At 40.1% G+C, this 16,986-nt stretch overlaps 1 protein-coding gene across 1 annotated transcript in view; it reads right to left on the bottom strand.

Moving 5' to 3' along the window:
- Nucleotides 1–16,986, bottom strand: part of LOC124613331 (PC-esterase domain-containing protein 1A-like) — a 190,905-nt gene that overhangs the window by 52,059 nt on the left and 121,860 nt on the right. The window contains exon 7 of the mRNA XM_047142027.1: nt 4,325–4,465. Within this exon, the coding sequence (XP_046997983.1) occupies nt 4,325–4,465 (141 nt within the window). The remainder of the gene's footprint in view (nt 1–4,324; nt 4,466–16,986) is intronic.

Here is a 16,986-nt window from a genome sequence, read left to right as displayed (position 1 = left end):
AAGATGGCATATAGCTTCTTCAACACTCTTCACAAAACTAATTAGAGATGTTGCTCTAGGAGTAGGTGCAAAATTGAATCCCTTGCTTAATACGGAGTGTCGCATGGTCCAAATTTTTCTCTGTGAAATTGACAGTGAAATGTCATGCGGTTACCTCTTGTGATGACTACTGTGGTAACAGACTATCAAATTTTGACATCTGTCGAAATCTCTCCTTTTCAACACAATACCATGATACAGGAGAGGGATGTGCTACAACCTTTAGATGTAACTGTTACAAATCTTCTGAAATGGCATCCAGATTATAGAACTTAATAGTTTTGCTCTCTTACCAGACAGTTTGTCGAAACTTCAAACATGTGAGGCCATCACCTCCCCATAAAGACACCTGATGTGAATTTTAAAATTTTCCTAGCTATTTAAAAATTCAAACAAATTTCGGGCTTGCAGCCAGTTGTCATTTAATTCATTGCATGATATTTTGACTGGGCACTTGCCAGTCAACTTCATGCAAGCCTACGAAGACAGATGAAGACTTGTTCAATTCGGCCCTATATAATGTGCTGCGAGTATTCTGCACACGCATCGCAATTCGACTTGGCAGACTGACGATGCTTCCTGGAGGCAATGCGCTTGCTGGTTAAACTTAGCATCAGACATCTTTAGGGGGAGGAGATGGCCTCACATGTTCAAAGTTTTGACAAGCTTGTGGTAAGAGAGCAAAACTGTTAAGTTCTTTAAGCTTTTTATTGAGATGTTGGCAACCTGACATAATACCAAAATATGCCAGAGTGACGTATTTTATTCAGTCTGCTGCTGCACAGTACTGAGAAGGCCAGTCATGCTATAGTCAAAGAGAGGATGTGCCATGCAAGGCGAAGACTGGATACTGTTTCAGAAGAATTGTAACAGTTACATCAGAAGGTTGCAGACCATCTCTCACATGTATCATGGGATTAGGTCGATGTAGTGACTTTGGCATGGTTCGATCGAATCCCAAATAATGCAAGTTTTCAGTAGATGTCCAGATTTGATCATCTGTTGCTACAGTAGTGATCACCACAAGAGGTAACTGCATAACAATCCACCGTCAATTTCACAGAGAAAAATTTAGACCATGCGACATCTGTATTAAGCAAGGGACTCAATTTTGTACTTACATCTAGGGCACCATCTTTAATTAGTTTTCTGAGTGGTGTTGAAAAAGCTGTACACCGCTTTCCTTTGCACGCTGCAGAAGAAATAAGAAGGGAAACTTGCCATACTCTTTTGAAAGCTTCTCCTCAACATAATAACTTACTCTCTGCAGAAAGAACTGCACTGTGAAATCTACAAGATGACACTGATGAAGTGGTACTGCAGGCTGACAAAAGTAATGCACCGTTTCGTTACCTCGGAGTGTATATGATAAAACGTGTGGTCTGCTAAGTGGCTCTGCCTATAGGAAGATTGATTACAACCCTTCAGAACATGTGCAGTGAAAAACTTCTGCACTACTGAATTCATCCTCCTTACCTCAAGAAGTTAAAACCACATGGCTGTGTACCATCAGGCCTGTATGGCTTTCCAAAATTCATAACGGAAGTGTCCTATTACATCCAATAGAGAGCAACACTGGAGCACATACATATGATTTAGCCAAACATCTCTCTTCTTTGCTAAGACCATTGGTGGGAAAATGCCTACATCACATCCATAACTCAGCTGCCTTTAACAATAGACTGGGTGCTCTCTGTCTAAGCAGTTCTGACCATTTCATTAGCTTCGATGTGGTGTCACTTTTACCAGGGTCCCTCTCACAGATTCTTTAGCACTAGTTGGAAAAAATTTAATGCGGTTATTACTGCTTTGTTTTGACATGCTCTATCCTCAACCTATTTTATGTTCAACCAAGAACATTTTGAGCAGAATGACGGCAGTCATGGGCAGCCCACTGTCTCACTTAGTGAGCACCTTTTTTAAAGAGGATTTTGAGGAAAGAGCACATGAATCAGCTGCCCTTAAACTAACTGTGTTTTAGAGGTATGTGGATGATACTATCATAGTGTGGCCTCGTGGAGAAGATAAACTGATGGAGTTTCTTCACCACCTCCAGTCTATTCATAACAACATTTGGTTTGCTATGGAAATACAGAAATATGGTTGTCTGCCTTTCTTGGATGTCTTGGTTAGACGAAAAATGATGCCTCTCTGGGGCGTTCCATTTATCGTAAACCCACTCATATTGTTTGTATTTGCAAGCATCTTCACAGGAGAGCTTCTGCAAAGTTTGGAAGGTAGGAGACGAGGTACTGGCAGAAGTAAAGCTGTGAGGACGGGGCGTGAGTCATGCTTGGGTAGCTCAGTTGGTAGAGCACCTGCCCGCGAAAGGCAGAGGTCCCGAGTTCGAGTCTTGGTCCGGCACACAGTTTTAATCTGCCAAGAAGTTTCAAAGTGAATATTGTCATCGTCGAAGGCATGACTGCTAATGTCATGGTCTTTCTTAAAATGATAGGCAAATCACAAAATCTAATTGCACGTTACCTCAATGCAGCCATTCTAAACCGTACACACAATTTCAACCAAAATTCCTATATTAATAAAACTCAAAGCTCTACTTGCATGCAGACCACAAATTAGTCTCATATAGTTAGAAATGTGATTTGTTTGGTTTCTCAATGTTCACTGTTGGTACCCCGTTGCTCACTGTTACTGTGTCATTCTGTGGGCAGCACAGAGAAAGGGTCTCTTGCATGCCAATTTGTATCAAATATCAATACATCACTTTGCATGGTATTTGTTCAGAAATAGATAAGGAAAAGCTACTATTGACATCTTGTAGCAATTTCTACCTCACAGGGAAGGGAGTTTTAGTCATGAGTGATGACACATATTGGTGGTACTGATTGTCTTGATTGCCATTTTACTAGAATGGATGACTGCAAGTATATGCAAAGACAATCATCACTCTCTCTCTTTCTGCTTCTTCATAAGCTTGGTTTCCATCCCCTTGTAACAAACAGTGAACACAGATATTGTGCTATATCACCTTTGTAAACCCCCTTTTAACACTGGCTGACACTCTCTACCTGAAGTATTTTATGTTATTTTGACTAATAACAGTTGTGAGAAATTGCTTTATTAATCACTCAATTACAACCTAAAATGAGTACTACCATATCAATTCTGTATACAGTTAACTGCTTTTAAGTTAACTTTCATCTATTTGCACAACCGACTTGCACTACCTCATGCTTCAAGCATAAAAAAAGTGTTTACACATATCCTGTGTACTGCAGTTCATATTTTTGTTAAGTATATTGCTCTAATGGCTGGCTAGCCCAGTTTTTGATCTTGTACAACTGTATTTTATTACATTGGTTCTATCTGCTTGTTAGAAGTGGCTGTCTTTCAGCCTCTGTTTTTTAAGTTTTTCTTATTTCTTTTAAAATATGTGGTTCCATATTGAACACGTATGGGCTTTTTTCATGTTTTAGAATCTTTTTACAGACATTTTGTAATCTGTTCTCTCTTGTATTTTACTTTTTGCTTCTTTGCACAAATGTGGTGTATTGTTCACACTTAAACACAACTGCATATGATAGCATCAATGTGTCAAGGTACTTTACACTACTTGTCAATTACACTACTTTTCATACTGGTGATTCTGGTTTTCTATACATATTTCGCTATATTCTTGTGTTGTCATGTAGTTAACTTCTTGATTCAGTTGTGTGTGTTTGGGGCCACTGGGCTCCTATGTTGATCCTCCAGTTCCATGCATGTGTGCCTGAGTGATCCTCCATGGACATGACCTTTGCACTTAGTATGTGTTGTGCCGGTGTCTGGGCCACTTCACCTGTGATTTGCTTTGTCCACTTGCTGGATCTACTGGACAATGCTGTTTCATTTCTTTACATTCAGTTTTTTAATCATTTCTTCTTGTCTCATACCATCTGTCATTTTATAGATGATGGATGCTTTTTACATGCGTTTCTAGCAGGAACATAGGGGATATCAATTATTTACTCTCATGGAAATCCAATCACAATTTAAGGTCATCATTTTCAGCTGGTAATTAACACTGCAACATTTTGATAGAGACACACTATGGTTAATTCTAATCATAAATTTTGTAGTTGTATCTGTTTCATGTTCACCTGAAGATGTGATTTTATGGACATGAAACTTGTTGTGATAGAGCGAGTAATAAATTACTTTCTGGCAGCTGGTGCAGTGTTATTAGCTGAAACAGATTACTACAGCTGTGCTGCCACACTTACCAAGTGAGTGTACTTTGTGTTAATTTCCGGTTTCTGTACATTAATTATGTCGTTTCACTCACCTGACTGCTTTTCCCTGATGAATATGTTTGGAACTTCAGGTAATTTAAATTCACATTTTTTCTCTTTCACAGTGAGCACTTTTGCTTTTTCCAAGGCCAAACTACTGAAATTCCCGGGCAGTGTCCTGTTCCAGACAAGAGCTGAAAAAATAAATAAATAAATAAAAAATAAAAAAAATAATAATTTACGTATCTAAGAAGTACTTCACAGATTTTCCTCAAAGAATTTACTTTCTGCCATCAGTTTCTAAAGGCTAAAAATGTCAAACAAGATGGAAGATGGTACTAGACCTCACTGGCCTCTAGATGCTCAATATTACTGCAAAATATTTCTGGGTATGCAATATCATTGAGTGTGTAGTGTTGAGATCAAGAGGTGGTGCAGTAATGCTGAGCATATAAAAAACTATTGAAATATGCTGTGCTGCCTGGAAATATTGTGCTGTCTGTGGACAGTATTGAAAATATCCTTACCAGTCACTCAGTGCTGCAGTCTCTGGGTATCTTTGTGTTTGCTATTTGTCACTGTGTTGAAAATGGGCTCAAAACAAAAGGGAAGAGCATTCTTATTTGAGTGCATCAAAATATATAAATCATTTTTGGAACTTACGGTGTTAAAACAGATCAGTACAAAAAGAAAAATGTTAAGAACGAATTGTATGATTTGCTGCTCAGAAAATACATGGAATGATACCCTACAACCACAAAGAAAGACTTTTTAAAAGATTTAATCAGTGCAATATTATGAATAAAAATGTATGTAGATATTTATGTTTGTACATAAATTACTTACCTGAATACAATCCTTCTGTGTTTGTATTATTATATGACACATTGCCATACTTGACTTATTTCCTTTGGTCCCTATGGGGGCTTAGGGCATCCAGGAGAATTCACCATTTTCCTCAGTTTTGCCCACATTTTGCCAACTTTCCTTGCTTCCCCTCCACTGCCCTCTCCCTGGGCCTGCCTCTCTTCCTTGTTCCCTGGGGATTCCATTGCAGTACTTTCTACTCACTTGCCCCTCTAACTTTCTCAGTGTGTGCCCTAGTCATCTCCACTTTCTCTCACTTACGTATTCTTCTACATGTGTCTGGCTTGTTTTCCTCCACAGCTCCTCATTACTTATTTTTTGTGGCCACCAGGTATTCGTGATGTACCAAAGACACCTATTTACTCTGTGACGGTGATGTAACCTTCTTGTCTACTTTCTACCTTTCACTGGTGTACATGTCCGCCTCCGGTAGCTGAGTGGTCAGTGTGACAGAATGTTAATCGTAAGGGCCCAGCTTCGATTCCTGTCTGGGTCGGAGCTTTTCTCTGGTTGGATCAGAGATATTCTCCGCCCAGGGACTGGGTGTTATGTTGTCCTAAGCATGATCATTTCATCCCCATTGATGTGCAAGTCGCCGAAGTGGCGTCAAATTGAACGAATTGCTCCCAGTGAACGGTCTACCCGACAGGAGGCCCTAGTCACACGAGATACTGGTGTACATTAGGAGCCTTCACATCGGAATTAAAAACATGAAATTTTGCTTCGCATGTGATGTTCCTATAACACCATGTTGGACACAGCTGTATGAAGACAGTATCTATCTTCTTTGTGCAGTTCTTCATGTCTTCTCAGGCTCCACAATTTTCTGTCACTGTACTGCACATATAAAAGAAAGAGTTTCGTCTCTTTGAGCCAAACATGCTTGGACAACAGGTGGAGAATTTTCACAGTCAGTTTGTTATTGGCTTTTAAGTGTTCTTGAGTTATGTTTTCTAGGCCTGGAACATTTGCATTCTTTTTGGGATTCTAAAAGCAATCCTAATTTAGTCCATTGATAGCACTATAGGTTTATAGCTTGAACTGCTTCAGCTTCCAACAAAACATCTCTCACCTGTTCCTCTTGATTTTCCTCACAAATTAACAGCTCCTAGAAGTGCTCCTCCCATCTTTGTAGCTGAATCATTGGGTCATAATCATCACACCATTGTTGCTCTTAATTGGTCCTTCATGTCTAAAGTTCTTCATTGACAGACATTTGGTGATACTGTGCAGCTTCTTTATATTCTCATGTATTGCTGCCACTTTTGCTGATTGAGCTTGCTCACCCATTCATTTCCTTTTATATCACCTTATCCATATTTTCACTTTTTTGTTTGTTTCCACATATTCCTTACACACTTCAAACTCCTCTGCTTGTCTTAATTAGATTTAAATTTTATTTCAGATTTTTCCTGTGGTTAACTTCATTCCAGGTGTCTTCAGAGATCCAGTCTTCCCTTTGATGTGTCCTAAATCCTAAGATGTTCTCTCTAACATCTAGGTAACTGCCTCTTAACTTTTGCCAATCTGTCAGTTCTTTCCTGCATGAAAGTTTCTTCTGTTTTGCAGCTTAAGAGCAATCTTTCTTTGACCTGTTGGTCTTTTAACCTACCCACATATGTTCCTTTTTGCTTCTGTGACTGAGGTTGGTTCTATTTGCCATTGTCTTCAAGCTAAACTCATACCAAAACTAGCTGGTGGTCACATCCAATGTTTGCTCCTCCTTATTTCTCATATTTAAAAGAGAGTGATCTATTTGATTTACTGGAACATGATCTGGTGAGACTCAGATTATCATATGGCATTTATGATGTGAAAACAGTGTACCTCCAATCAGCCCTGGATCTATGATATTTCTGAACAGGGGCAAAAATTTGATAGTGCACCCCCCCCCCCCCCTCCTTTGATCGGTTGAGATAAAAAAGCGGGTCTTTTTTTTCCTTCCAACCTAGGTTCGTTTTGTGGCGCACATCTTGCTGAAGAGTTTGATACATAAAACATACATGTTCAAGAAAATGTAAGGCATGTTATTTGGTTTTAAGTGTGCAAAAGTGCAGTGCCACACATCTTCACACAGCATTCTTCTATCGCATGTCACTGTATTTCTCCCTGTGGAATTCAAATGTGTATATTTTGTAATGGAAGCCATCAAATCTATATTCAGGTAAGTGGAAGTTAAAATATTCTGTGGTGCCTCTCCTGCTCCCAGTTGGCAAGTTTGACATTCCACACTTAAAAAACATTAATATTGGGTGGGATTATTTGTGACTGGGAGAATAAGAACTCTTCAGACAATTTGCCCTCTTTATTGCCTATTAGCTAATAACTTTCTCCTTAGCATGACATAAAATTAAATATAAGAAATATAAAACTGGTAAAGACAAGCAAGACAATATACATTTCTTAATCCATAGGTCTCAGCATTTCTTTCTCTCTAATCTTGCTACAGCTTTACACAGCGTGCTTTCCTTTCTGTGAAAGAATCTATTACCTCATCACAGTTTGTCAAACATTTTGTTACATGAAAAATCAAAATATTGTTGTCTAATACTGAAAAATTGTAATCGAATAGTACCCAAGACTGGTGGGGCTTCTTGACTTGATTACATCTATTTTGTCACTGTCTGCTAGATAAAATGAGGTCAATTTTATCTACCTCATTTACATAAATAACACAACAGAATAAAATTCATGAAGTAACAAAATCAAATGCCTATTGGGCCTACTACAAGCAAAAAGTTTTCTGTTAGTAAATAGTTTCACATTTCATTCATATGCTCCAGTTTCTCAAGCATGAGATCGAAAAGTGATAGTGCAAAATTTTTATATAAATTTGGAATCGTCATATTTTTCCATATAATTTGTGTGATTTCCCCATTTCTTCTCCTTCTTCGTTCTAAAAAACAATCTTGTCATCACTAATTCTGTAACTATGCCTGCCATTGTCAAAACCTATTTTCCGATTAACTTCACTAACCCTGCCACAATCAATGGTTTAGTAATCTTGTGTTTATTCTCCAAGTAGGCATTATTATGTGTTTGCACAACATGTTTTCTGCACTATTGCGAGAACAGAACTTAAGCGGCTTCTAACGGGGGACTGTACAACTGGCCCTTAGGAGTGCAGCAATCTGTCAAAAAATTTCTGTCATGATTAAATTTCCTTGGATACACTAAGAAGATAATATGCAATCTTTCTTACCTGTTATTCCTGCTAGTCATTTATTTCCACTCTGTTAGTCTGAATCTATGGATTACACTAATAATTATAACAATGCTAATCATTCGCACACTCAATCAACCACAGGGACTTCCCCGGCAGAGACATCAGGTACACTATGCATGTATATCAACTTCTGAAGATTGGATTAGATTAGATTAGTACTAGTTCCATATATCATGAATACGACACTTTGTAATGATGTGGAACACGTCAGGTTAATAAAAGGTGTCTATACAAGATATTACATTACACAAAATACTACATGACACATTTTTGTGGGTGTTGGGGAAATTGCCCACTTACTATATCCAAAAATTCATCTAATGAGTAGAAGGAGTTGCCATTAAGAAATTCTTTTAATTTCCTTTTAAATGCTATATGGCTATCTGTCAGACTTTTGATGCTATTAGGTAAGTGACCAAAGACTTTTGTGGCAGCATAATTTACCCTCTTCTGAGCCAAAGTTAGATTTAACCTTGAGTAGTGAAGATCATCCTTTCTCCTAGTGTTGTAGCCATGTACACCGCTATTACTTTTGAATTCGTTTGGATTGTTAATAACAAATTTCATAAGTGAATATATATACACTCCTGGAAATGGAAAAAAGAACACATTGACACCGGTGTGTCAGACCCACCATACTTGCTCCGGACACTGCGAGAGGGCTGTACAAGCAATGATCACACGCACGGCACAGCGGACACACCAGGAACCGCGGTGTTGGCCGTCGAATGGCGCTAGCTGCGCAGCATTTGTGCACTGCCGCCGTCAGTGTCAGCCAGTTTGCCGTGGCATACGGAGCTCCATCGCAGTATTTAACACTGGTAGCATGCCGCGACAGTGTGGACGTGAACCGTATGTGCAGTTGACGGTCTTTGAGCGAGGGCGTATAGTGGGCATGCGGGAGGCCGGGTGGACGTACCGCCGAATTGCTCAACACGTGGGGCGTGAGGTCTCCACAGTACATCGATGTTGTCGCCAGTGGTCGGCAGAAGGTGCACGTGCCCGTCGACCTGGGACCGGACCGCAGCGGCGCACGGATGCACGCCAAGACCGTAGGATCCTACGCAGTGCCGTAGGGGACCGCACCGCCACTTCCCAGCAAATTAGGGACACTGTTGCTCCTGGGGTATCGGCGAGGACCATTCGCAACCGCCTCCATGAAGCTGGGCTACGGTCCCGCACACCGTTAGGCCGTCTTCCGCTCACGCCTCAACATCGTGCAGCCCGCCTCCAGTGGTGTCGCGACAGGCGTGAATGGAGGGACGAATGGAGACGTGTCGCCTTCAGCGATGAGAGTCGCTTCTGCCTTGGTGCCAATGATGGTCGTATGCGTGTTTGGCGCCGTGCAGGTGAGCGCCACAATCAGGACTGCATACGACCGAGGCACACAGGGCCAACACCCGACATCATGGTGTGGGGAGCGATCTCCTACACTGGCCGTACACCACTCGTGATCATCGAGGGGACACTGAATAGTGCACGGTACATTCAAACCGTCATCGAACCCATCGTTCTACCATTCCTAGACCGGCAAGGGAACTTGCTGTTCCAACAGGACAATGCACGTCCGCATGTATCCCGTGCCACCCAACGTGCTCTAGAAGGTGTAAGTCAACTACCCTGGCCAGCAAGATCTCCGGATCTGTCCCACATTGAGCATGTTTGGGACTGGATGAAGCGTCGTCTCACGCGGTCTGCACGTCCAGCACGAACGCTGGTCCAACTGAGGCGCCAGGTGGAAATGGCATGGCAAGCCGTTCCACAGGACTACATCCAGCATCTCTACGATCGTCTCCATGGGAGAATAGCAGCCTGCATTGCTGCGAAAGGTGGATATACACTGTACTAGTGCCGATATTGTGCATGCTCTGTTGCCTGTGTCTATGTGCCTGTGGTTCTGTCAGTGTGATCATGTGATGTATCTGACCCCAGGAATGTGTCAATAAAGTTTCCCCTTCCTGGGACAATGAATTCACGGTGTTCTTATTTCAATTTCCAGGAGTGTATATTACAAGGCCACAGTGAAGATCTCTAGCTCTTTAAATAAGTGTCTGCAGGATGATCTTGGATGAGCTCCAGCAATTATTCTGATTACACGTTTTTGTGCAATGAATACTCTTTTACTCAAAGAGTTACCCCAGAATATGATGCCATACAAAAGCAGAGAATGAAAATAGGTGTGGTAAGCTAATTTACTCAGATGCATATCTCCAAAATTTGCAATGACCCTAATAGCATAAGTAGCTGAACTCAAACGTTTCAGCAGATCTCCAGTGTGTTTTTTCCAGTTCAACACCTCATCAATGCATACACTTAGAAATTTCGAGTATTCTACCTTAGCTACCGATTTCTGATCGAAGTCTATGTTTATCAATGGTGTCATTCCATTTACGGTGTGGAACTGTATATACTGTGTTTTGTCATAGTTTAATGAGAGCCCATTTGCAGAGAACCACTTAATGATTTTCTGAAAAACATCGTTTACAATTTCACCAGTTAATTCTTGTCTGTTGGGTGTGTAGATATACTTGTATCACCGGCAAAAAGTACCAGCTTTGCATCTTCATGAGTATAGAATGGCAAGTCATTAATATATATTAAGAACAGCAGAGGACCAAGACCGAACCTTGCCACACCCCATTCTTGATTGTTCCCCAGTTTGAGAAATCACCAGTTTTTTGCATATTATGTGAACTGTTTATTTCAACTTCTGCACTCTTCCAGTTAGGTATGATTTAAACCATTTGAGCACTGTCCCATTCATACCACGGTACTTGAGCTTATCTAGAAGTATTCCATGATTTACACAATCAAAAACCTTTGATAGATCACATAAAAATCCCAATGGGTGACTTACAGTTACTCAGAACATTTAATATTTCATTAGTGAAAGTAAATATAGCATTATCTGTTGAAAAACCCTTCTGGAAACCAAACTGACATTTTGTTAAAACTTTATTTTTACTAAGGTGTGAAGCTACTCTACAATACATTACTTTTTCAAGAATTTTGGATAAGGCAGTCAAAAGAGAGATTGGGCGGTAGTTGTTGACGTCAGTCGTATCCCCTTTTTTACGCAGTGATTTAACAATGGCATTCTTCAGTCTATCTGGGAAAATACCCTGCTTCAGAGAGCTATTACATATGTGGCTAAGAATCCCACTTAATTCTTGGGAACAAGCTTTTATTACCCTGCTGGAAATGCCATCAATTCCATGTGAGCCTTTATTCTTGAGAGAGTTTATTATCTTCCTAATTTCAGAAGGAGAGGTGGGTGGAATTTCAATTGTATCAAATGGTGTGGGTGTGGTGTCACCGCCAGATACCACACTTGCTATATGGTAGCCTTTAAATCGGCCGCGGTCCGTTAGTATACATCGGACACGCGTGTCGCCACTATCAGTGATTGCAGACCGAGCGCCGCCACACGGCAGGTCTAGAGAGACTTCCTAGCAGTCGCCCCAGTTGTACAACCGACTTTGCTAGCGATGGTTCACTGACAAAATACGCTCTCATTTGCCGAGACGATAGTTAGCATAGCCTTCAGCTACGTCATTTGCTACGAACTAGCAAGGTGCCATTATCAGTTGCTATTGATATTGTAAATAATGTACAGACAAGAGCTGCGTTCAACATTATGGATTAAAGTTAAGTATTCCACCATCTGCGTCCGTTTTTCTAAGTTCTAATTTCCTTGTCCTGTTCCAGACCTCACGCCAGCCTGCGTGAGCTTAAACGCGTGCCTTTCGGCTTCCTCTAAAATTAGTGGGTTGGTCTCCTGCCAATCCACAACAGTGGGTAAGGCCTCTTCCATTAAATGCCTTGCTTCTTCTAATGAACATTTAGATCCCATTTTCTCTACAACATTTAAAAAATGATTATTCAAAATGTTTTCGACTTCCGGCTTATTGTTTATCAAGTTTCCATTCGCTTTGATGGTGATGATGCCATCCTGTACTCTTGGTTGCCCTGTCTCCCCTGTAATAATATTCCAAATTATTTTGATTTTGTTGTCAGAGGAATTAATCTCAGACATGATGCACATGCTTCTGGACTTTTTAATAACCTTTCTTAATGTAGCACAGTAGTTTTTATAATATTTGGCTGTTTCTGGGTCATTACTCTTTCTTGTTGTTAGATACAGTTCCCTTTTGTGGTTACAAGATATTTTTATTCCTTTAGTAAGCCAAGGTTTTTTGCATGGTTTCTTATAATTAGATGTAACTACTTTCTTGGGGAAACAGTTTTCAAATTCTCTTACAAGTGTATCATGAAATAAGTTATATTTTAAATTAGCATCGGGTTCCTTGTACACCTCATCCCAGTCTAACTGCTGAAGATTTTGTTGAGTCATTAACTGAATGCACAACTTTGGAGGGTAGTTTTGAATTACTGAATGGAGCTATGTCATATACTGCAACTAGCTGATCATCACGATCAGAAAGCCCATTCTCAACAGGACAAGAATTTATGTTTTTAAACCTATCTTAGTCTATAAAAGTGTTATCTATCCATGTGTTGCTGTCCTTTACTACTACTAGGAAAATTAATGACAGATGACAAATTGAAAGAACCGAGCAAGACTTCCAGGTCATTCTTCCTATTACATTCTTTCAGTGAATCAACATTGCAGTCCCCACAAATAATAATTTGCTTTCCCCTATCTGACAGATAGCACAACAAGGCATCAAAGTTTTCCAGGAATAAATGAAAGTTTCCTGAAGGGGACCTATATACTGTTACAATTATAAAAGAGTCCTCCTTCAGTTTAAGTTGACAGGCACATGCTTCTATATGCTGCTCTAGACAAAACTTTTTTGTATTTAAGCTTTCTACACAGTGATAACTTTTGACATATATGGCAACTCCTCCTCCCACCTTATTCTCTCTTATCATATGTGCAGCTAGTTTATAACCACTGATATTTACCTTTCCCATATCACGCACAATGTGATGCTCAGACAGGCATAGTATATCTATTACATTATCAGATTCAATGTCATCTAAACAAACCAGGAGCTCATCTACTTTATTCTTCAATCTCGGAATATTTTGGTGAAAAATGGTAACATTATTTTTTACGTTACTTTTGTAAGAATCTACTTTTTTCTTTAATCCACCAATATTTTGGTTAAATATGGTAACATTATTATTTACTTTCCTGTTGTGAGAATTTTGTCAGTTTTGGACCTCTTTAGCACCTGCCTGCCTGAACTTCTCATTGGACACTGATATTTGTCTAAAAAAGAGGTACATCCATGATTACTCGTGTCCCCCCTTATGGATTTCGCTAACAACCCTGCCAGTTTTTACCCTTCCCTTTCCTATTGAGATGTAGGCCATGCCTTGTGAAATCCACCCTATCAATAGCCTTGACAGGAACCAATCCAATGTCTGACAGAGTGGCCGCCCTAGGCAACTGATTCAACTCCATATTAACCCTCCTGACAGAGCAGTTTAACTGGGGCTGATCATGTTGCATGAAAGCAGGCACCAGCCCAACATTGGTATGGGTCATTGCCGTGGCTATTTTCACCAGATCACACTCAATACTGTAGCCCTGATCCCTATCAATACTGTTTCACACTCCACCCATCATCATCACATGATCCTGCTTTGTGAATCCCTTGCACAAGGAACCTATATCCTCTACCACCTGGCTAAGACTTGCACTTGGCTTGAAAAAGTTTGTGACCTGGTACCTGTCACCTAATTTTTTTTGCAAAATCTGGCCCACACCTCTTCCATGGCTGCTACCCAGCAACAGAACTTTCCTCTTACTTTCTACTTTTTTTGAAGCAGTTGGTTTCCTAGTGAGATTCTGTTGCATTTTAACTGCATCTACTTCTACTGGGGCCTCTTCCTTACTTAACTGTGGCAGCAAGGCAAATCTATTGGTTGTCCTCTTTCTGTGGCCCCTGTTCCCAGCTACCACTTCTCACTGCTGTTTGCCCTACTCCCCCCTTAACCTCTTCAGTTCCTCCCTCGCTCTGTCCAAATCAGCCTGAAGGACTCTAATTTTCTCCTCCTGTTCTGCTATAATCCTATCTCTAGAGCAAACCCTGCGAAAGAATGGAAGAGTCTCGTTTGCTTCCCCAATTCCCATGCTGCTTCAATTTCCCCAATGAAACCACCTGTCACAACAGCTGCACAGTAGTTGAGAAATCAAATTGCAGTAGGGATGCATTTGGAGATCATATGAATAATTGATAGACCAACGTGTACCAGATGCCAGGCACTTTGTGAAACAAAGTTTTTTTTCTTCAAGAATAAGAATTTGGCGCCACCTGAAATTGCTGGTCCCCCCCCCCCCCCCCTTTTTCACGATCCTGGCCTGCCTCCAATAACTAGGTCATATTCAGCGCTCATGTCTAGTAATTCACCACTTACATTTGTATTCCCAATGCTGTGAACACCCATGATGTGTTCAAGCCCTTCATTTTCTGAACCAACTTTTGCATCCATGTCTCCGATTAAAATCCTTTTGTTTCTGTGATTTGTTTGTCAAAGGACAGCATTCAGCTCTGTACAAAATGCATCTTTTAACTCTCTTTCAACCACCACAGTAGGTGCATTTTTTTATATTGAAATACAATGATATTTTGCACATTTGTTTCAAGACATACAGTTATTAGTATTTCTGAAATTGACTTCCTCTTCGGTAAGCTCCTTTTACAGTCTTTAGATAGAAAGAGCCCTACAACTTTCCTGTGCATTGCATCTTCATCTGTCTGCCCTACATAAAGCAACACTGCACCAATTTGTTTGAACTTCTCCAGATTCTTGCTACCTCATTTCACTTAGTCCCAATGTATCCAATTGACAATTCTCAAGCTCTCTTTTTGACTTGCCTTAACTTTCCTGCCTTTCTCAATGTTCTCCTACACTCCAAAATCCAATATGGATTTTCCTTATCAAAACAAACGTCATCTCCTTAAAATCAATCCAGTTATTTCCCCTTCAAGTTTTTGTGATTTGAAATGCTTTTCAGTGGAGTGGGTTATCAGCCTACAATCTAAATGTGTCCAGGTGGGGCTGGTCACACCTGCCAAGGTTTTATTTCAAGGCCTTACCCCTTAGATAGTTTGTCTTCACCTAGACTTCAGAATGCTATTCATTCCTCTGCAGTAAGGCTATGTGCATTACCATTGTCCTGGTTGCCAAGGATCTTCCACAGCCCACATTTGGAGACTCTACCTGCTGCCACACAATCACAGTGAGGAACAGGAAATGATAGGATACAAGACACACTTTGTCTGCATCCTTTGTGGAGACCTGCCAAGCTTGGGAGATCGTGCTGACAGTTAAACTACCTCTGCTACAGCTCTTCACTTCATTGGAACGCACAAACCCTCTCACCCACACATACAGGTTTCATTAAAGCTGTGTCTCCTGAGGGGAACACACTTCCATAACTCTGACTCGAATACTTTCAAATGGAACTGCACTTGCAACTTTCAAGACTTTGAAAGAATTGTCAGTAGCTAAGTTTTTAGCGTAATAGATAAGAGCTGACATAGTGGAACTGGGTATCTCAGTGCAGTTTTTTTTTTTTTTTTGTTTTGTTATGGGAATATTCGCATCTGCAGAAATTTATTCACGGGAAGGGACAATAAGACTCTAAAATGAGTGGGTCAGTTTCAAGACATGTCATGCCAAAACCACTAATTTTATAGGTGACACAAAAATCTGATTATATCCCAGAGAAATAATGGTTATCCACTCAGTATCTGTTATAGGTAAATTATTTTGATACTCAAAACCAATTAACAAACAAAAGCTGTACAGTGTGGCGACACCAGCAATGCACTTCACAGCAATAAATGATCAAAACCATTGCAGACTATAAAAAGCATTTTTGCTGCAGTCAACACAGTGACTGTTGTTATTTACAGTGTTTATCATTAGTTTTATCCTATGAGAGCAAAATAAAGTTATTACTGAACAACTGAGCAATATTTATTGTGGACGAGGGCTAAAGCTTGCATTTTCATATTAGCAATTGTTGAAGCCATAGTACTGTCTCACCGTTGCCAGCCATATTTGACTAAATGAGAGGTTTAGTGGATTTAACAGAATATTTAGTGGAATTCACTTCTAGAAGTGAATGAGAATTCTGTAATGAGTAAAGTATTTCAGATTGTGAGGATGACAAGTGCCTACGTATGAGGACAACAATTTCCAGTAATATTTCAAATGTTGGATCATTGACATGTAAAAAGTTATGGTAATTTTTTCCCTTCAACCTCAATTCTCTCAACAAGTTTCCCTGAGTGATCTTTCACACTCCTTGAACCAATTTTTTATCCACCTTTTTCTTCTGCTTGCAATAAAGTAGACCAACTATCACAGCAGCTGCATCTTTATCATCCATTCCAACCCCAATCTTATCGAGCAGTCTCAGGAGAATTTCCACAATGCTCTGCATAGTATTCAATCACTATTACCCACGGAGCTGAGATGAGGGAATTTTGTTACTTCAAATGGGATCCAAGTTCAAATAAATGTCCAGAATATCTGCATTTAGCACTTGAGTGCTTCTTCTTACTCCATCTCGAATATCTTTAATTGGTTTAACTGAAAACCAATGTACAACTTAGAAAGATGGAAAGGAAACTGTAG

Source organism: Schistocerca americana, chromosome 4 (assembly GCF_021461395.2).
Source record: "Schistocerca americana isolate TAMUIC-IGC-003095 chromosome 4, iqSchAmer2.1, whole genome shotgun sequence".
Taxonomy (NCBI): Eukaryota; Metazoa; Arthropoda; class Insecta; order Orthoptera; family Acrididae; genus Schistocerca; species Schistocerca americana.
The sequence above is the reverse complement of the archived record's forward strand: the minus strand, read 5'-3'. Positions and strand labels throughout refer to the sequence as shown.